A 21,206-nucleotide genomic window follows, 5' to 3' on the forward strand; every position below is an offset into this window, starting at 1 on the left:
GAGCGGAAGCAACCAATGCACTCCGAGAAGCATGGCCAAGGGTTTTGCTCTACGCATTCCCCCCACTCCCCTTGATACCAAGGGTAATCAAGAAAGTGACAGAAGAGGGGGCGGAGGTCTTAATGGTAGCACCTCACTGGCCCAGGAGGTCTTGGTATGAGGATCTGGTAGATCTGTCGGTATCCAGACCATGGAGAATTCCCCCAGACAAGGTAGAACTGAGTCAGAGAGCCATACGACACCCACAATGGCTGCAACTAACCGTATGGCACTTGAGAGGACCACACTAAAGTGTTTAGAGTGCTCAGACAAGGTAATACAGACACTCCAGGCATCCAGGAGACCATCAACCAACAAAATTTATGATGCTACTTGGAGAGCATTTGGAACCTGGTATTCCAAGAAACAAATAGATCCAACCACAGTGTTAGTTACAGTGTTAGTTAGGATTTTCTCCAGGAAGGCCTGGAGAAGGGTTTAACTCCTAACACCTTAAGGAGGCAGGTAGCAGCAATAGCTTCAGTGTTGGGTTGCGGGACCTTGGAGTCCCTCTCACGACACCCCCTAATCCACATGTTCATCAGGGGAGCAACCAATCTAAAGCCACCAGTGATACACAGGTACCCTACTTGGGACTTGACAAGGGTGCTAAGGGTGGTCATGACTGAGACCTTTGAACCGCTGAGGTCAGTAGGACTACCTTCACTCACCCTTAAGGTGGCCTTCCTAATAGCCATTACATCAGCCAGAAGAATTTCAGAATTGGCAGCATTATACGTGAGGGAGGACCTCTGTATATTTCACCCGAATAGGGTAGTATTAAGATTAGATCCGACCTTTAACCTAAAGATCAATTCTATGTTCCATAGAGCACAAGAGTTAGTACTACCAGACTTCTGCCCAGAACCGGTCCATAGTCTAGAAAGGAAGTGGCACTCCTTGGATGTTAGGAGAGCTATATTAAGAGAACAAGGCCCATTAGAAAAACGGAAGCATTGTTCATTTCATTTAGACCGAGTTCGTTGGGACAAAGGGTTTCACCATCTACCATAGGCAGATGGATCAAGACATGTATCACAAAAGCTTATGAAAGCCAATCATTGCAATTACCGGGTAACATAACGGCACATTCAACCAGGAGTGCAGCCACATCAGCAGCATGGAACACACAGGCCTCGACTGAAGAGATCTGTAGGGCAGCAACGTGGCCATCGCAATCTCCATCAGAAATTATAAACTGGATACATTTGCATCAGCGGAAGCATCCTTTGGAAGAAGAGTGCTTCAAAGAGTTCACACAGAGATGGGGGCTCGGGACAAGGAGTTGGCCCACCCTCAGGACAATTAGCTTGGGTATGTCCCATGCTTTGGATTCTCCGACCCGTACAACTGAGAAAGAGTGTTGGGCTTACCTGAAATGCATCTTCTAGTTGTACGGGAGGAGAACCCAAATCCCATCCTTAGATGGTTAGTCCCGAGCTCAGAATGGTCAGGAACGGCACAAAAAAACTCTCCAAGTCAATCATCAGCCTTCATCAAAAACTGGGCATGCGCAGTGGAAAGGGGGCTGGACTAAACTTTGATTGACTCCATCTTTAAGCAAGGAAGCAGGAGACAGTCCACGCTTTGGATTCTCCTCCCGTACAACTAGAAGATGTGTTTCAGGTAAGCCCAACGCTCTTTCTCTAATGAGCCTTGTTTATCTTTGCGCATAGTTTCAGGGAGATCTGAACAAAAAAAAGATGACAGCTGCAACTGTATGATGAAAGTCTCTTTTTACATGTATTGCATCCCTGCATGTTTTACTTCATTTTTAAATTTCAAAAATGAAAAATAGTATCATGTAAGGTGCTTCATGTTTATAGTAAATTTGGCTTTATGCAGGTTTAACACGTAACCAGGAACTGTTCTTGTTATGACTGTTAAGGATTGCCTGCAGCCAGACTATAAACCATTGTTTGAAATGGAAATGCTTGGCACATATCCTTCAAGTGTTAAGACTAAGAGTTTTATCCATGGTACATGGTCCGACAAAACAAAACAAAAATCAATGATTTGCTATTTCCTTTCTTCCTTGCCTGTATTTCAGTCAGTTTCGTAGGATCTGGATTGGCATTATTTCTGCTTGCTTAGGAAAAACAAAAACAAAAACACAGGACATGATGTTGCAGTTGTTGTAAGAACCACAGGCTGCAGATGGGAAAGGACTATCGCTTTCATTTTAGAAAAAGCCCACAACACACCAACGAAGATAAAGCAACAACTAAACTGCAGCAAGTTCACAACTATTGCTCTCATTAGTTTCTATGGGCCTGTTGCTATGATGTAAATAACTTAGACTTTCCTTCTCCCAGTAAATTTGGCATCACATGCTAGTGGCTTATCATGAGTAGCTTATCATGAGTTCTATCTTGAAAAGTTCATTATTGTAGTCCACCAGCCAATGAAAAGGAAATTGAAAGGCTATTACCTCTGGGAAGGGTGAGGGTTCAAATTGCTAGAGACTGAGTTAGACTCTGATTTTCAGTACATCTCTAAGAAGAACCAGGCGTGTCAAACTCAAGGCCCGCAGGCCAGATCTGGACTATGGGGTGCTTAGATCCGGCCCATGGAGCCACCCTGGAAACAGCGAAGGACTGGCCTGTAGTGCCTCTGCCAGTGAAAATGGAGCTCAGGAGAGCTGCGCATAGCCCTCCCAAGGTCCATGTTTGGCTGCAATGACCTCCTGCAACCCTCTGCTAGCAAAAACTGAGCTCGGGGGGGGCTCGTGCAGCCCTCCCAAGCTCCATTTTCACTTGCAGAGCACTTGGGCTCCAAGATGCCTCCAACACAAGTGATGTTGAGCTGGCCATACACCCCGCCCCCCCAATGTCAAAGAACTCTGATGCGGCCCTCAATGAAACTGAGTTTGACATCCCTGATGTAGAATATTCTTCTCAGGTTCAAGAGAGGTAAAAGTAGTGAAATCCACAGTGAGCATCAGCTGCGTTTACATCTTCCCTCTATGTTTAACTTGTTTGGTTCTGAATGCTTGGGGTTAAGTGACTTATTTAATGAAAGTTCTTTCTTGAAGCTCCCACTACATATTAGCTCTTCTACTGACCCAGTTACAGGCTATACAAGACAAGTCCTATTACTATGTTTATGCAATTTCCCTATTTAACCTGGTCATTGAATGTACCGTGCAGAACACATGGAACTAACTGAATCTTCAACAGCTTAAGGGACAAAGCACACCAATCAAGGTTAAAACAAATAAACTTGGAATATTGTATAAATGAAAGCTCTTTACTTGATTAGTAATGTGTATAACTTGTACACAACTTTGTTCTGACAGCTGGAAAGGACAATTAATTTGATTTGGATGATATGAGATTGTATGAAATATTTGTTTCAGGTGTGTATGTGTGAGAAAGCCATGGTTTCATCTTAAGATAAATCGTGATTATAGTCCAGTTTCAGATAACATGTTTAGCCTTACTGCCAAATAATTTTGCAAATGTGCCCTATGAATTTATTCCTACATTCCAACTAAGGGATTCATGGTTTATTAAAGGAAGGTCACCTTAAGGTAATTTTTTTTATTCATGCTATTGTGGAGTAGATTTAACTTGGCAAGTTAAGCCAAATTATATGGTTATACTTATTGGATCTTATCTAAATTTATAGTATCATAGATTGCTGTTTTGTATTTAGTAAACATTTAATCACAATTTTTCTGGAATAATAAAATAATTAATTCTGTTTAAAAGTTATCAGAAAGCACTCTTGATATAGTTCTATAAAATTTTAATTGAAAGAAAAAAGTGTTTATTTTTTTAAATAATGCTTATTAGTACATTTTCTAAGCCATGGATTTCTCTTGGGAAAGAAATGAAAGTGTGATCAGCTGGTTATATATTAAAAGAATAACTTTCAAAAACATTTTGCTGATTATTTTTTTCATTAGCAAGAATAATAATTATAATTGTACTCACACCATTATGTAGAAATAAATTATTTGTTTCTTGTAGTGTCACAGCTATTAATTGGCTTGAAGTTCAAATTGAAAAGTAAATAAAAATATCAACAATCTACAAGTTTCTACACTTGTACACAATCTACACTTGTGAAACAGGTGAAAGAATCTTGATGATCATTTAGGGTAAAAGTGATAACTAGTGTCCCAAAGCCTTGAGTAAGGCCACAAATCCACTACTAAATTTACTACTAAATTTCAGTTTTTGATAGGACTGAAATAGGAAATTATTAAATATATTATGAATTGTATTTAATTGATACAACATGACTTTAATTAAATGTATATCTAAATGAAATTACGCTTAGTTTCACTCAGAACATCTTTTACTCTCCCTTATCCATATTCTTTAGAATATAGCCTCTAAAATATCTGGTGCAAAGGTGGTATTCAGCAGGTTCTGACCTGTTCTGGAGAACTGTTAATGGAAATTTTGAGTAGTTCAGAGAACTGGCAAATACCACCTCTGACTGGAGATTTTACAGAATCCTTCCCCTGCCACGCTCACCAAGCCACACCCACAGAACCGGTAGTAAAAAAATTTGAATCCCACCACTGATCTGATAAGTTTTAAATATAGCTATTGGACAGAAAAATATTGCATACACCCTTATACACAAGAAGATGTGTTATGCAGGTCCCAGCTGTCAGCATCTTGATAAACATACATCTCACTATTTCCTATGAATAAAAGGTCTATTAAAGGAAGCGTGAATGAAGTTTTACCACAACATTTTAACAGATTTGTCAACTATTTGGAATTCAAATCAATAAAGGCACTAACTGTGCAATTGATAGGCAGTCCTTAGATCCAATTTAAGCCAAGATTCTAAATGAACAATTAAAAATAGTTGAAATCAATAAGCAAAATCGTACCCATTTTCATTCAGAGATTTCTACAGAGTCAGGCACAGTTTTCAAATAAGGCTCAGAGGTGACCAAGGTTTAGGTTTGTCTTAACTTCTAATATAAGCTGTTATGCTGCAAGTTGCCAGCTTTCATTTGAGTTTTGCTCACTACTTAGAAGTGCTCATGAATAATACCTTCTTCTTATAACTAAAATTGCCAAGATTCCTCTTCATAAAACCTGCCATACTGTCTTCTGTCTACTCTCTGGCTTTCACTGCAACAGGTGTGATGTTCTCTTAGACTGGTCAGATCAATACTAGTGGCTGCAGGTACAGAATTTGGATCCTTGGAATATGATTTCATCTTGTTAGTGGCATTAAAGCCTTTTGCAGACATTTAGCCAAGTCCAACCTTTAAAACTGGAGCCAGTGTTCATTTATATTGCATAATACTGCATTATACCACAGGCTTTTGATTTTGTTCTGCGTTTTCCTTATTGACTTATCCTGACCCTTGCTAAATTCTGAAACTTTAGCAACACAGGACCCCGAAGCTTATCTTAATTTCAAATTTTAATTTGAGAAAATATATTCTAAATCTTTGAGAATCTCCACCAGCTAAGAAAGTGTCTTCCCTCATTAATTAGGCAAGGTATCAAGAATACGGAGTTTGTTTCTAATAATAACTTAAAGGTTAGGATGTGAGAGACTGTTCATTTCTTTGAGATTAATTTTTAATATTACATAAAATTGCAGCTTTAAATAATCAAAAGGATAAACTGAGGCACGAATTAATGTAGGCTATAATATAATATACAAATATTATATTCTACATGATATCAACATTTCATTCCACATCAGATTTAGGAAACATTCTTTGGATAAAATCTAAATAATGCAAAGAATAAAACTCTGTCAAAATCCCAGTTTGTTTCTTTTACTTTGGGTCACAAAAAACCTACTGATCATTGCAAATAACCTAATAAAAAGTTTGGCTGATACTGGGGTAGGTTCACAGTACAAAATTGCCTATAGAATAGTGTTCTACATGGAAGAGCTGTCAGAAAGAAAGGTCCCAAACAATCTTCCAGATGAAGAATTCACAGAACGAAAAAGTAAATTTCCAAATGCCCAGTCTTGAATATTGTAAAAAATCTGAAGGCAGATCTCAAGCATGTGGTATGTGCAGGAAGACCTAAAAGTATTTCTGAGTTAAAAAATAAAACATCTCTAGGGCTGAGTGGGAAAATACTCCAAAATCAATGATTCTTAGCTGCCTATGAGAAATGTTCGGAAACTCTTATTTCTACCAAAGAATAGTAGTTATTAATAAACTACTGACTGGAAGGATCTTTTGCACTTGCCATAAACAACATTTTCTTATTTTGAACTACACATAAAAGTAAATGTTCAAATCTTCAAAACTATTTACTAAGACTGTATTACTATTATTCTTCTCATCCTTCTTATTACCTATCTCCTTTTCTATTTAGGACTATGACCTTGTTGCTTGTATCTTTACGATTTATATTGTTTTATTTAGTTTCCTAGTATGGTTTTGATTGCTTATTTAGTATCTTATGACTTTCACTAAGTGTTGTATCTTATGATTCATAATGAATGTATTTATGAGGACTATGATCATGATTTATCATTTATATCTGTTATGTACACCGAGAGCTTATGCACCGGAGACAAATTCCTTGTTTGTCCAATCACACTTTGCCAATAAAGAATTCTATTCTAATCTATTTTTTAACTTCATCCCTGTAGAGATGCTGTCAGCAAAAGCTCGTTTGGAGTTTCAATGAAGCAGCATTGTCCAGGGATGCCTAAACTTCCGCATTTAGTTGAAAATACAGATAGCATTAATAATTAATAAACACATATGGGAAGTCAACCTCTGAAGAGAAATGAAACTGGCTCACTCTGAAACAGACAAAAGAGCACTTAAACAGGTACCGGCATAATTTCAGGCCACGATGCTGTAATGAAAAATCTTTCTAGATACAGTTCATTACAGAAGCTGCCACTTTCCTGCTTCTGCCCTTTTTTCATCCTCTCTTTGTGTTTCTGAGCCTTAAAGGTTGACAATTGATGCACCAAGTTCTTTTGTGTGTCAGAGAGAAGAGTTGCTTTTATGCTTCTGAGATGACGGCATGAAAGAGAGATGATGTGAGAGAGATTGAACTGGCTCACTCGGTGCTGGAGATCTTGCTTCTTTCATGCCTGCTGCCCAAGAATATTCCTTGCTCCTAAAAGTTCACAGTGGAAAAATGGAAGAAGCAAGGCAAATGTCACAGTCTGCTCTTTTTTTCATTAATGGAAGTCTAAGGTTATGGTAATTTAAAATGGAAAATGGCATTATAGGGTATGGAAATAGTATTTTGTCTTTCTAAGCTTTGTTTTGGATGCATTATGTAAATGAAATGTTTTGTTATTGGCTTCAGAGCCCAGGCAGCAGACTTTTCTAGTTAGTTTGCCAGAACCAGAGAGAGTTTGCCAGAGAAAGGATTTGCAGCATACTGTATTCGGTATACTCTTTTTTCTCTTTTCTCTTGTGGAATAAAATACGGCATATTTTATTTTAGGAAAGAATAGCACAGGAAAACATGTTTAAAAATATTCCACTACCATGACTGCAATCCAAATTGCAATTTTCTGTACCTCCTGGGGTCCACATTTGGGGGAGGCATAAAAGGAGGGGGCACATTGTGTGGAACACTGCTACAGAGTACGTCTAGCCATGCAACAGACATGACAAGCCTGAGAATTTCTACTTATTTGTTTTGGGGACTTCTTAATTTTTTTTTTGTTTGTTTTAAAAAAGCTTTGTTTTTGAGTGTTTCCTATCTCAAAGCATAGGAGGGTGACTATGCTACCAGTTTGCAGCAGCTGTGGCTGAAGGATGATTCCAGGACTTCAGATGCCTCTCCTCCTAGTTTTATGAATGTTAGGAGTGTTGGGAAGAACAAGGGCTGAAAAGGGGTGCCCCCCCCCATCTCATTCTGGGATTTGACATTGCTCTGCGGCATATGTAATGCAACACATTATTTTTCAGGAATCTTTCGGACAAAATATTTTAATCCTACACTCCTGCCCTAAGGTAAAAAGTGTCACTTGTGCCAATTCTACCCTTCTGGTTGGAAATAATGCACAAAGCAAACTTCATTTTGACAATGATATTAGAGTCCTTGAACTGGCTAAGTTAAGTGGATTAAAAGACATTTTTAGTGTTTGTTTACTCAGATAATAAATCAGCTGAAGTAGCTGAATCAAACCATATTTTCTAGGAGAAGTTAGAGATATGTAGTCATAATTTTGGGCTTTCCCCCCCTTTTACCATCATTAGCTATGGTTCTACTTACTAATAATATTATTTATTTGTTAAATTGATATATTTTCCTCAGTGGTGGGATTCAATTTTTTTTACTACCGGTTCTATGGGTGTGGCTTGGTGGGTGTGGCAGGGGAAGAATACTGTAAAATTCCCAGTCAGAGGTGGTATTTGCTGGTTCTCTACTCAAAATTTCCGCTACTGGTTCTCCAGAACTGGTCAGAACCTGCTGAGCACCACCTCTGATTTTCTTCCAAGGATACAGGGGAGACAATTCTCCACCCACATAGAATTCACAAATCAATTTTGGGTGATATGTTAAAAAGAGAAAGTATGACTTTTAAGCCATGAATTATTCTCATGAGTACAGATTTAGATTTGGTTCTTCAGCTATTAGCACTCTGGTCATTATGCTTTCTATCTGCATTTCTTTCTTTGTGCTCTAAGTTCTTGGGTGACAGAAGCTGAGGGCGGGGGGGGGGGGAAGAACTGTTTATTCAGTCTGTGCTACACAACAGGACCTAACCAGAGGTGATATTCAGCAGGTTCTGACCAGTTCTGGAGAACCGGTAGTGGAAATTTTGAGTAGTTCAGAGAACTGGCAAATACCACTTCTGACTGGAGATTTTACAGTATCCTTCCCCTGCCACACCCACCAAGCCACGCCCACAGAACTGGTAGTAAAACAATTTGAATCCACCACTGGACCTAACTCTGAGCTAACCTGTTTCCCCCGTCCCATCATTTTTAAATAGTGCTTAACTCTGTCTCTGCTTACCTTGGTCATGGTTATGGTGCATGTGAAGCAACATTTAATGGGTTTCTTTTCACCCTCAAATGGCTTGGGTTGTATGAGGCAAACATGGCTTTACCTGGACCGCCATAGTATCTGAATGGCGGATTCACAGGAGAGGGAGGTGACCCCTTTCTTCTATGACGGAAACAAGTCCTTGAGTGGTATCAACAGTACAGGTGCTTTCTTAGGCACACAAGTGTCTGTGCCTTTCTCAGCATGCAGTACAACCATTTCTACACTTTCTCCCACCTCTTTGATCCTACAGGAGAGAGGAAAAAGAAGGTTAAAATATATGTGAATTCAGTCAACGCAACTGTACTTTGGTCTTTACTCCTAATGTGTGCTACCTATTCTGCTGTGACAGCAGACCTGTCTAAAAACGGACAAGTGCATCACTCCATTTTTCCTGTCAATGATAAGATATTCTTTAACAATCAACATTGCTTACCATGGTTGGCATTACTAGTTTTGTGATTTATAGTATTTAGTAAGGGCACATTAAAATGTGTGTGTGTGTGTGTGTGTGTGTGTGTGTGTGTTGTAAATATATATTTACAGCCTACAAATGGTTCTTCAGCTTGGTGTTCAAGACTAATGTTTAGGTTATCCAGTTCTAAGGGAAAGTCCTATCTAGTTAATTCTCCACAGCAGGGGCCAAAATATGTTTTCCAGATGTAAGCAAATGTAACCATCCCAATCATTCTGTATTCCGGCCATTCTGTCTGGGCTTACCAGAAGCTGAAGCCCAGACACAGCTGCTGAGTTTTCATTCCTGCATGATTAAAAAAAAGTGAATCTTTGTTGCATTTGAGAATTGGAGCCATAGAGGCAGGAAACGAGACGCTTGGGAATGGAATGATCCATATTGTACACAAAAGCCAGGTGTGAGAAAAGTTCTGCAAGTAATCTATCGGAAAAGAGCAGGAGAATTTAGTTCAGCATTTAAATCTTGCAGCACAAATAGAAATACAACTGGATTCCTCCTGATTAGAAACATCTCTTTGTCTTTCAGTAATTGCTTGATTTTGTAATGAAGTATCTTGTCTAAGAGAGTGCCAAGTTCCAGTAGGAGGATTATTGCAAAGGGCAACTATTTGACACTGAATATCCTGAGACATCACAGATATGACTACTTTCTACAACATTTTGAGGATAAAATCCCTCAGATTCACCAAAAGATCCACTGGAGTCTATGATAGAGACAACAGCAAAGTCAGGCTAGTTTAACTGAGATTTCTTTTACTCTGTGGATTCCAGTGCAATGGACAGGATGCTTGCTAGTATGTCTCCTGCCACCTGGTAGTTTGATTAGTACTTCTCCTGGTTTTTACAGAAGATAGGGATGTGTAGTCAACTCCACCTGGAAGTGATCTTTGGGAAGGTGGGGGGCCTCCTACAGCTTTGAAAGAAGCATTGCTGCTCCCCCTTCTTGAAAAGTCCTTTCTTGATCTGGCTGTATTGGAGAACTATAAATGCTGTGTCTAATTTTCCCTAGGAAGAGGGTTAAGGTTATGTTTTTGGTGGAGATTTGAACTTTAGGTCATGCTGGAGGTTTCAATTCTCATTTGATCATGAGACAATGCTGCATTGGTCATGATGGTTGTTGATATTTTTTTTTGTCAGTTTCTAATTGTGGGGAATTTGATTCTTCTGGCCCTACTAACTTTTAGTCTCCTTTCCATACCATTGTTGGAAGAAATATCCTTCTGGGTTCAGTTCCAAGTGGGGAAAAAGTCACTGGAGGCTGTTTGGAAAGATGATTTAATGGTGGACAGGATCACATGCCTGGGAGCTCTTGGGCAAAGAAAAAAAGGGAGGAGATGCTGAGAGTGCCTGGGTTTTATGCTCTCTGTTGGGCTTTGAATTTGAGCTTGTGTTCTGATTGGTTGTCAGTCTCCCATGGGACCATGCAGGGGTAACTTTATAGGTTGTCTTTTGAGTCCCAGGCTTCTTGCTGGGTGATGATGTAATGAAAGGGCTTTTGGCAATTCCTATTATGGATCTGCCTGAAGGAGGTAGAACTTTGTTATGTAGAATAGACTGGGCCAGGCCTTAATGCCCATTAACCCTCCCTGAGTTTCTACTCCTCTTTTAGGGGAAATATTCTGCCTTTTTAGTATATCCTAAAATATTTCATTTTCCTAGGAGATGAGTGTGTTTTAACTTCCAACACCATCAACAATTTTCAGGGGTTAGGAATTGTGAGAAGTACCCTCCAGTGGTTCTTTTTCTTCCTTAACGAATGGTTCAAGTCAGGATTGCAAATGGGGGCATATCAGTAAAATGCTATAAGGCTTAATCTTCTCACACGCCTTAATATCTACAGGAAGCCACTGAGAGATGCTATCATTTGTTCAGAGTGTGGTATCATTAATATGTTGTCACTCTGGGCTGCTCCAGCAATGAAGTCCAAGACTTATCCTGATGCCTAGAGACTGTTAGGGCTGGGGTGGGAAAAAACATCCAGCCATCCAAGCCGAATGGAGCAGCTATTAATTCAGTGACGTTCTCAGCTGCTCCTGGTGTAATCTTGAGAATGTTAGCATTATTCCAGAGGTCTGTAACTTGAACTCACTGCCATTGCTGGATGGGTGATGAAGCTGTGGCCTAAAGGATTGTTCTCCAATTTCAGCTAGAGCCCTAATTGCTTTGGAAACAGGGAAACATTGTGATTACTTACATCACCCATCCCAGATCTTCAACCTAGACCAGATTAGGAAACAAGAGTTATGAATGCTAATTTTACGTTTATTATAAGGTTACAGTAGCAGAATACTGAAAGTCTGAATGCAATTCTTCCTTCCATTTCTTTATCTTCATAGGAACTAGAGAGGATCATGTCTGAGACATCGTTCTGCTTGAGACTCAGCTTTCTATTGTCTGATAGCTCTTGATTGCATCTCTTTCTCTTGTTATGCAGTTATACAGTTACAGTCCATTACTTTCCACCAGGCTAGATTTCTGCAATTCACTCTTTATGGGGTCATCTTTAAAGACCACCTGAAATCTACAAATTATTCAAAACATAGTTTTTCTCCTTCCATTTGAATCAGCCCAGTCAGTAACAACATCTTGAGAACATTTGCCCGGAGTTTCTCACTGTCATGAAATCAGGGGTTGAGACCAGTTTTATTAGCCTTAATATTTCTAACCTTCTGCAGCAAGCAAAGAACTTTCTTCTTTGGGGGATTTCTTAAGTTAATAGAGAAAAAGCCACAGGAATGTGTAATGAGCCAAGGAGCTTGTTAGTATTAGTAGTTGCATTATATTGGTCCTTACTGTACCATAGCTGTTTTCCTTTGATGTTTCTGTACATCAACGAAAGATTGCAGAATTTTACAAATTAAATAAATACACCTTGTCCTTTTATCCCCTGAAGTTTATTCTTCTAAATATTTCTATATATAAGTAAGTAAGCCATGTCTCTTGCTCAGTTATCTTTACACATATGGTATTTATGTGGTCATAAGCCCAAGCAGGAGTTTTATCTTGCTTGGATTATTTGTCATTCAAATGTGTGCCATGCCAATGAGCTCAGTTCACATGGAGATGATAAATTAGCATCAGAACTGTGCAACTGAGTTGGTAGATTTGTTTATTTAAGAAACCTTTGTATTCTGTTATAATCTATTCAGAATCAAGAGTTCCCTGATTTATAATAAAAAGCGTAAGAGCTTGTTTCCATTCAAATTAATATCATAGCACAAATTATCATATTAAAATATATTATTGATGTACATCAAGGTGTAGTTGCTTATTGATTTATATATCATTACATTGCTAATTGCTTTGAGATTCATTACTTCTGGTCAGTGGTCAGACTACTCTTCCCCAATTGCTGATGGCCTCAAGAAGTATTGGATTACAAATCACAATTTGGGATTCTGAGAATTATAGTCCAATATAGCTGGAGTCTACCAGATTAGCAAAGACTGGAAGTAAATCATGCATAATAGTTCTGAGTTAGATTGACAATCTGACCTAATATAAAATAGGTTCATGTGTGGGACTGTTTTGAATTCTGTATAAATTGGCCTGAGCTTTTTCTCTTTATTGTGATTTGGCCTTGACAATGTAATCCCATCTGGGGGAGCAATAGGCAAGTACTTTAGTAGACAAGTGCTGCCATCTCATCAGTGCCCACTTAATTTCTATGAAAACAACTAAGAGTACCACACTAAACACTATCAAATTCACCAAACAGCAATAGCACTTAGACATATATTGCTTCACAGTGCTTTACAGCAATCTCTAAGCAGTTTTCAGAGTCGGCATATTGTCCCCAACAATCTGGGTCCTCATTTTACCAACCTCAAATCACAAACTTGTATGGGTGTAAATATATCTGATAAAATGGACTGTTGTCCTTGAAGGAAGATAGCACAATAAAAGTGTTAGCTGTTAAGGTGCCATGCTCCTTTTGTTATTTTGGTTGCATAAAGGGATATCACTTGATAAACTTTAAAGGGCACATTTTAAGCTTGCCAACTGATAATGAATGACTTCTCTAAATGGGCTTTTCCCCATTACTGTGCTTGTAGAAAGTTACTACTGGCATGAAATTTACTGTATCCATTCCCTTTTTCTTTCCTGCCTCTATTTATTTCACTCCTGTCCCCAGGCTTCTCTCTGCAAAGCCTAATCAATTGGATACATCATGAGGCTGTCTTTGAAATATATTGGACTAAGTAGGAAAATGCTGCTTTAACATCGCTACAATTAGTGTGTCTCACTAGTGGTATGGAATGAAGACAAGGCCATGGGAACACTGAGAACATTATATCTGAAGAAGCATCTCACCCTGATGGGTTTAACCGGCTCCATTTGTTCTAGCAGAAAGGATCTACTTTGGATCCCATGGGACAAAGAATTTCAGCTGGTGGGGTCCAGAAGAAGCCCCCCCCACCAGTGGTGGGATTCAATTTTTTTTTTACTACCAGTTCTGTGGGCGTGGCTTGGTGGGCATGGTGTGACTTAGGAGGCATGGCTTAGTGGGGTGGCAGGGGAAGGATACTGTAAAATCTCCATTCTCACCCCATTCCAGGGGGAAGGTAACTGCAAAATCCCAGTTTCTCCCCCACCCCACTAATTTGCTTCCCAGCTCTCTTCTCCTGTGCAGGGCCACCAAACAAGACTCAGCCCATCAGCTGGGACTTGGGAGGCAGAGAATAGATAGGGGTGGGGCCAGTCAGAAGGGGTATTTGCCGGTTCTCCGAACTACTCAAAATTTCCGCTATCGGTTCTTCAGAACTGGTCAGAACCTGCTGAATACCACCTCTGCCCTCCATCATCTGGAATATTTTCCCATTCAAGGTGAGATCCACCCCATATTCCTGCCTTCTATGGTGGAAGAGTCTAAAAATTTGGCTCTGCTGCTTGGCCTGGAGCCCCAATAGGAGCCTACTTTGCTGGGGATGGCTGATGTGGCAGAGAAGATGACTACCTCATCAACTTGATTTTTAACTTTTCTACCCAATTTTTCTAATTTCAATTGTTTTTAGCACTTTATAACTGTTGATTGTAACCCGCCCAGAGTCACAGTATTAGTGAGATGGCAGCATAGATGTTTAACAAATAAACAAACAACTATTTCTATGGTTTGCTCCATAATCAGCTGCACGTATAGAAAGATCCTTTATCTCACTCATCTAACTTATCTATTTGTTCTCATATGTGGTAAGAGCTGTAATAAGATGTGGATGTCAATTTCAAATTACTTTTAGCTGAACATGTGAAATGCCGCTTGCTGGGTCTCCATATACCATACTGTATTGGCTGCTAGCGGTAACAAGTGGAGGCCTACACTCTTGGCGAGTGCAATGGCTATGCTGGCTGGGCAAGATGGGAGTTGTAGTAAAACAAAGCATATAGCGTTCCCATGGCATAGAAAATATAGCATATTTTCTAAACTGAAAGGGAAAGAAGTGTTTGGCCAGAAGGAGAAGACAGGGTGGAAAAGCCAGGGGTGTCATTTGATTTATATCTTGTGCTGAACCATAATTTGTTTTGTGCTGGGTTATCCCATTGTATAACCCCAGGCACTGTGTTTAAAGCCATTTTATGGATCAGTCTGCGGTATTCACCTCCAGAAGGTTGTGACCGATTTCAGAAACCATGATTATTAGCATTATTACTGACCCCCCAGGTTTGGCCTCATTGTACATTATATATGTTGCACATATGTTATTACATGGACACAGACACGGACATGGGGTGTGGGGGAGTCAAACTTCTTGTCCAGAGTTTAGCACACAAATGATTTCTCAGCATTTGGAGAAGAGAATGAGGCTTTGTCGCATGCATAACGTGCAAGATCCTCTACAGCAAGATGAGTCATAGCCTTTACCAAATAGCACTGAGAGGTAATGCGGGCAGTGAATGGAAAGGAAAAGAGGCAAACGGCAGCCTGGAGCGCCACGGGCTTTTTCGGTTTTGTCTTTATTCCCATTTGTGTTTTTCTTCCTGGGAACTTGGGAGTCTCCGCTGAAGGGAGGCTTTGCCAGCGCTGAAGTACAGTAGCTGGCGTGTCACAATGTGCCCGAATAAGGCGGCGGGGGGGGCGGGGGCCTTTCTTACATTTTAAAGCCGTTCGAAGTGGCCCAACGGGACGTGCCGTTTTCTCCGTGATAGATTTGATGTGGCACGCAGGAAAGAGAGGGAAAACTTCGACCCGCGGGATTTACAGGCAATAACCGGGTTGCCACACCCCTTTTCCTTTACGGCATCCTGGTCTCTCAACGGCTGTCTGTGTGTTGAAAGAGAGACAAAAAAAAAAAAGAAGAGAGAGAGAGAGAGAGAGAGACGGAAGGTGGGTGGGTGGAGAAATGTAAAGCAGGTGGATTTCGCAGCCCGCTCCCACGCCCCGGTCTGCATGCCAAAAAGCAGCGGCGTTTCCCTTTTGGAGCTTCTAACAAAAAAGGCGGCTTCAATCCCCAATAGGATCCCATTAGTCTGGGCGCCTTGTGTCTCCTTGTTCCAGAATGACAACAACAGGGTTGGGGCTCAGCGGAGGGTTTGTAGAAGGCAGCGGCCGCCAGGGCCGTCCTTAAAGGAAACAGGAAGTGCCGAGAAGTAATAAGGCACCGTGCTCGGAGTGGGCGATCGTCCGGCTTGGGAGCGCTCCTTCACCAAGCCCCTATATATATATATATGACATCGCTGTTTCTTGTGAAACTCTCTTTTCAGGTACAGGATTTCCTGCCCGGAGGGTTCACAATTGGTTTGGATCCTGATTCCAACCGGGAGGTTTTTCCTCCGGCTTCTCTCCCCGCCGGGCATTAACAATCTATAGGAAAGTTGAACAGACGTGACGGTTCTTTTCTCTCTCTCTCTCTCCCTCTCTCTCTCTCTCTTTTTTTTTTCAAACTGAGGAGAGTCTGTCATTTTTTTTCTCCTTGCGAGGCTTCCTCCTCCCCCTCGAGTGATAGATGCATTTGCACTGATCTTACCGGAGGCGGCTTTAGAAGCCCTCTGTCTCTTTCAGAGGGAAAGGAGATTCCCAAAGCGGGATTTGATTTCTTTGAAATCGGAGAGCCTCGGGCTCCCTCCGTTGTTTTTTTTTTCTTTCTCCTGCTCCCCTTCCTTCCTTTCTGTCGAACAGCCGCTTCCCTTCCTGGGTAGGTGCCTGCCGGAGAAGCAGCGGAGGACAAGCCGTGGCAGGATGGAGAACCCACCTAGAGGGGCCCCCTTGACGCTAGCACATCCTCACTGCGGCCCGGGGGCTAATTTTGCTGCACAATGATAGTGGCCGAGGCTACCCTGCAAGTGTCCCAGGCTCCCGGGAAGAAAGGAAGATAAATGGTTTTCGAAGGTCAGTGTGGCAAATCGTATTTCCAAGCGGAAGGAAGGAATGCACGTTCTTCCACCTGCAGAGCGGACTTTGGGTCGGGTGGGTTTGGGGGTTTTTTTCCCTCCCCCCGCCAGTATCACGTCTCTCTATCCAAGGATGTTACCAGACATTCCGGAGTAACAGTAAACAACACCTCGGACCCAATTCCTTGAAGGAACCTATTAAAGGAAAAAGAGAGTTTACAGGGAAGAATGTTTAGAAGGATGCAGGACTTTCAATTGTAGTCTTTGGGCAGGGCACATGGTTGTTTTTTGTTTTAGTTCTACAGAACATAGTATTGACTTAAAAGCCACAACCCTTAAAGCTGGACACTGCAGCAAAGAAATCTATATTTTAACAGCAGGATTCTAGGTGTCTTTTCTCAGAAGTAAGTCCTGTGATTTTGGTGAGACCCCCTGTTCACGCTTAGTGTCATGGAATTGTCATCTTCCTTACAGTGGAAAGGGCGGTTTTGTAATGGCGTTAAATAGCATCCTGGGAGCCCCTTTGGTTCACGATGGTGTGTCGACATCCTCTTCTCTTCTCAAGGAGCAGGAGCAAGAAAATAGCGCTGCCTAGGACCCTCTCCTCTGAAGCAAGTCAAGGGGCTTTATTTCTAGATGAAAAGTTTGTTTTGTGTGCGGTTATTCTTCATGTTTTGTCCCTTCTTTCTTGCCAAAAGAAATAAGGAATGCTGAATATGTATTTAAGAAAGAAGAAAAAGCAATATCTGTTTCTAAAGGACAGCATGGCAAAACAGTATGAAGTTTTGCTTTTCCTCTTAAAAACTGATCTAACACAGATGGCAAGAAACTCACTTTTGACTCACATGTTCCTACTGTCTAAAATGCTGCATATGAAGACCCTTTAATTTATACTTGGGATTTATCAAGGGGAATTACTGCCTTTTTCAGGATCAGCTACATAAAGCTCTCTTTCTTTGATGATATTTCTTTCCTTACATAAGCAAATGGCATTAATGGATGGACCTAGAGTTAGAAAAAAATAAATTCTTCAAGTTCAACTCCCAGTGACTACCCCGACAGATCCCTGTGGTTTTCTAGGGCACAATATAGAAGTCATTTGCAACTGCATTTTTCCAGGATATATTTATATATATATATATTTGGACTTCCCAATCTTGCGTACAGAAGGTCTCTCATCCATGTGCCAACCAGGCCCAACACTGCTTAGCTTCTGACTCTAGATTTGGTCTGCAGGTGCTAGAAAATTTTAGGAAAATTCTGTTCTCTATGCTGGAGTTCCTGAAACACAAGGAATATGATATATATGTGTATATATATATAAGCATATATATTGAAAACAATTGCAATAGTTCATTACACTAGCTGATGCTGCGGAGTGTACCTATGAATACCACAAGAGATAAAAGTTTTGGATTGATAAAGACTGATGCTGACAGAACTATGAATGTGATGCATGTAAACAATTTCCCATTCAGGAGGCATTCATGGATATGGTGAGTAATTGCTGCATGCTTCAGCAAAGAGCCATCTTTTCCCATCTAGGTCCCACTAAACAAGGTCTTGACTATGACTCCCATAATCCTCAGTCAGATCTGGCTCAAACATGGGAGGAAGTCCCTGGTTTATTAACTAAACAATATGGCACTGCATTATTTAGCACCTTGGATAGGGATGGATCAGTTTGGAATGGTAAGCCAGATAGAACTAAAATGCATGCAATATAAATCAAGTTTTATATAAACATATGATGTCATTCTGCCTGAATTTGGTACGTATTATCTGTACATGCATATAACTTTTCAGGTTGTGCCATTTGAGTCTCTTATGGAGGTGTTACACTGAAAGGGCTGCTGAGCTCATAAGCAACTGGATGTGTGCCTTTTCCTCCCTTCCCCCCCTCTCCTTGCCCCACCCCCTTTTTGCTGGAAAATGCACCAGAATATGAATGATGCTTTTCCTTAAGAAATCCTGTACACGGCCTCTTTTTTAAAAATATGTAATATCACTGAAAGATTAAGAATGAGCACTTTGGACAAGTTGCATACTTTTATTTAAAAAAAAAAATCTGCTCTGTAAGAATAATTAAGAAAAGAAGCATTCGTGGCTTAGAAATTTTATGTTTTTTTTTTTACTATTTTCCTGTATAATTCTTATATAATGAAATGATTTGCTTGTACCATTACAGTACTAAATAGCATGCTATAGAGAATTGTCAATTTATGTTTATACACCATAGAATACATGCTAGGACCTTTCTCTAGGGACTTTTTGCATATTCTTCATAAAGAACAACAAAAGCAACATTTTGTTTTTCTTTAAGTATCATACCAAGATTTCATGTATATATTTGAAACTTGGCAAAGAAAGGGCTCTGTGTTGCTTTCCTATAATAATTTCTAAAACAATAAAAGAAAAGAAAAATAAATTGCATGTTTATATTCTTCAAATGACCCAGTTAATAAGGTATTTTGACTTTACTAATTCACATTTCTTGTATTAAGTATTTTGTTCCAAAGCCAGACATTATAACCATTCAGGGGAAGCATAAAAATCTCAAAATTGTAGGAACTCAACTTTTCCTTTTCCGGTCAGTGACACATCTACTCATCTCTATGCAATTTCTTCTTTATCCATATATTTTTCATTTGAAATTTCATTTTTTTTTTCATTTAAAGGAAGATTATATGCTCAATAGCCAAGTCATATTGCCAATCATATTATAAACTTAATTTTTTTATTTATTCTTCCCATTCTTTCCCTCTTCACTATATTGGTTATGAGAAGTAGGTGGGGAGAGATAAATGAAAGTGATGAAATTTTAAACAAGTTGCTTTACATGAGAAAAATTATCTTGCAGACGTTGCACATTATGAAAATGACCACCTGTATCCTAAACCAATTCTCTTATAGGCTGATCATAAAGCAGTCTAGAGATATTTGGGTAAATATATTAGCTTGGCACAAACCATCGGCATACCCAAAAGGAATTAAGTAATCATGGATTATCTTACCATGAAACAACAAGAAGCAGCTGCTTCAGAAAAAGGATTCTAGAGGAAATACTAGTTCCATATCTCCAGTGTAGGCTGTTGAAAAGAGAGGCGAAAAGAAGATTACTGGGACAGAACAAGGTGCAGAGACAAATTAATATTTCAATTCTAAAGCAAGCATTATGCAAGAGAGAAGCATTCATACCTTATATTAACTAAGAAACAAGATTCCAAGGTAGTTCTGTGAATTAGCTCTTTAGATCTAACCAGATAAGTTAATCAAGATTATATTTAGATCCCAAAGATCTTCTTAAACCCAGAGTGGAATAGGAATATGTGACATCAATCCTGAAAATTGGCAGCAATATGAGATCTCAGAATGCACCTGGTTAGATGTAGATACTGGGAACCAATGATTGTTTGCTGGTCTCCTTTTAGAGCAAGGACATAAATTGACGTTGGGGAAATATGATCCCCCGACTCCTTGCCAAAGTGAAATATGTGCATCTGTGTTTCTCTCTCTCTCTCTCTCTCTCTAGTTGTGGAATATCATGAGTGCCATTTCATCCATTAAAGCCCAGATCTATTCCTGCCTGCTTTGGGGTTATCCTATATGTAGTGGAAAGTCTGCTGTGGCTCTTGGGTTGCACAGCATATGTGCAGTATTAGCATCCCCCTTTTCCTTGAAAGCAGCATCTAAAGTCTTTGGTACTGTGAGCAACCTCTGCACAAAATGTTGCTTGCTTTAGAATATGCTGATGTATTGAATATAGCCAGTTGTTCCCAGCTTTCAGAGAAGAGAGATACCATTAAAGCAATACATGGGTATATCGTTGAGAAGATATTTGAGAGTTTCATTTGGTATTATAGATATTATATATCTATAATATAGATATATTAGTACAGCCCTGTTCTGTAAAGATGAAATTGATTGAGGAACGTTTGCAACTATAGACAATAAGTGGGAAATCTTGCCCACAGGCTTTCAAATATTTACTCTTGATATAGTTCTGCATAAGCTGGAAAAGATGCTCGTTGCATAATATTTTCACTTGGGAAGGGGAACACATTGCTTGCTTCAAGTTCCTCAGGTGCTTGTGATGACGTGACTGTGTAGTCTACACCACTTAAAATCCAGTACTATTAAACACTACTTATGACACTCATTGTGAAAGAAAATAAACAAGAATATAAAATAGGATTAATATTTAAACTAATGGAGAGAGACAGAAAAATAAAACATAGCGGACAGTAATCAAATTGAATGTGAGTCAGCAATGAGTCAGAATAGGAGACAGACCATATAATTAGCAAAAAAAAAAAAGATATAGTGCCCAAGAATGAGAATAGGAAAAGACTACTTTGTCCAGCCTTGATGCAGTTAAGCATTGTGTTAAAAGAA

At 39.8% G+C, this 21,206-nt stretch overlaps 1 protein-coding gene across 8 annotated transcripts in view; it reads left to right on the plus strand.

Annotated features, from left to right (window-relative positions):
* The window catches only part of PDE4D (phosphodiesterase 4D), a 697,708-nt gene that overhangs the window by 376,730 nt on the left and 299,772 nt on the right, over nt 1-21,206 (plus strand). The window contains exon 1 of one of the 8 annotated variants that reach the window (XM_087927254.1): nt 16,382-18,307. The exons of the other annotated variants lie outside the window; for them this stretch is intronic. Coding sequence (XP_087783380.1) covers nt 18,180-18,307 — 128 coding nt within the window. The 5' untranslated portion in view covers nt 16,382-18,179. Of the gene's footprint in view, nt 1-16,381; nt 18,308-21,206 lie in introns of those variants that run through there. 8 annotated transcript variants of the gene reach the window in all.

Source organism: Pseudonaja textilis, chromosome 2 (genome assembly GCF_049901715.1).
Source record: "Pseudonaja textilis isolate UNSWEBS1 chromosome 2, rPseTex1.2, whole genome shotgun sequence".
NCBI lineage: Eukaryota > Metazoa > Chordata > Lepidosauria > Squamata > Elapidae > Pseudonaja > Pseudonaja textilis.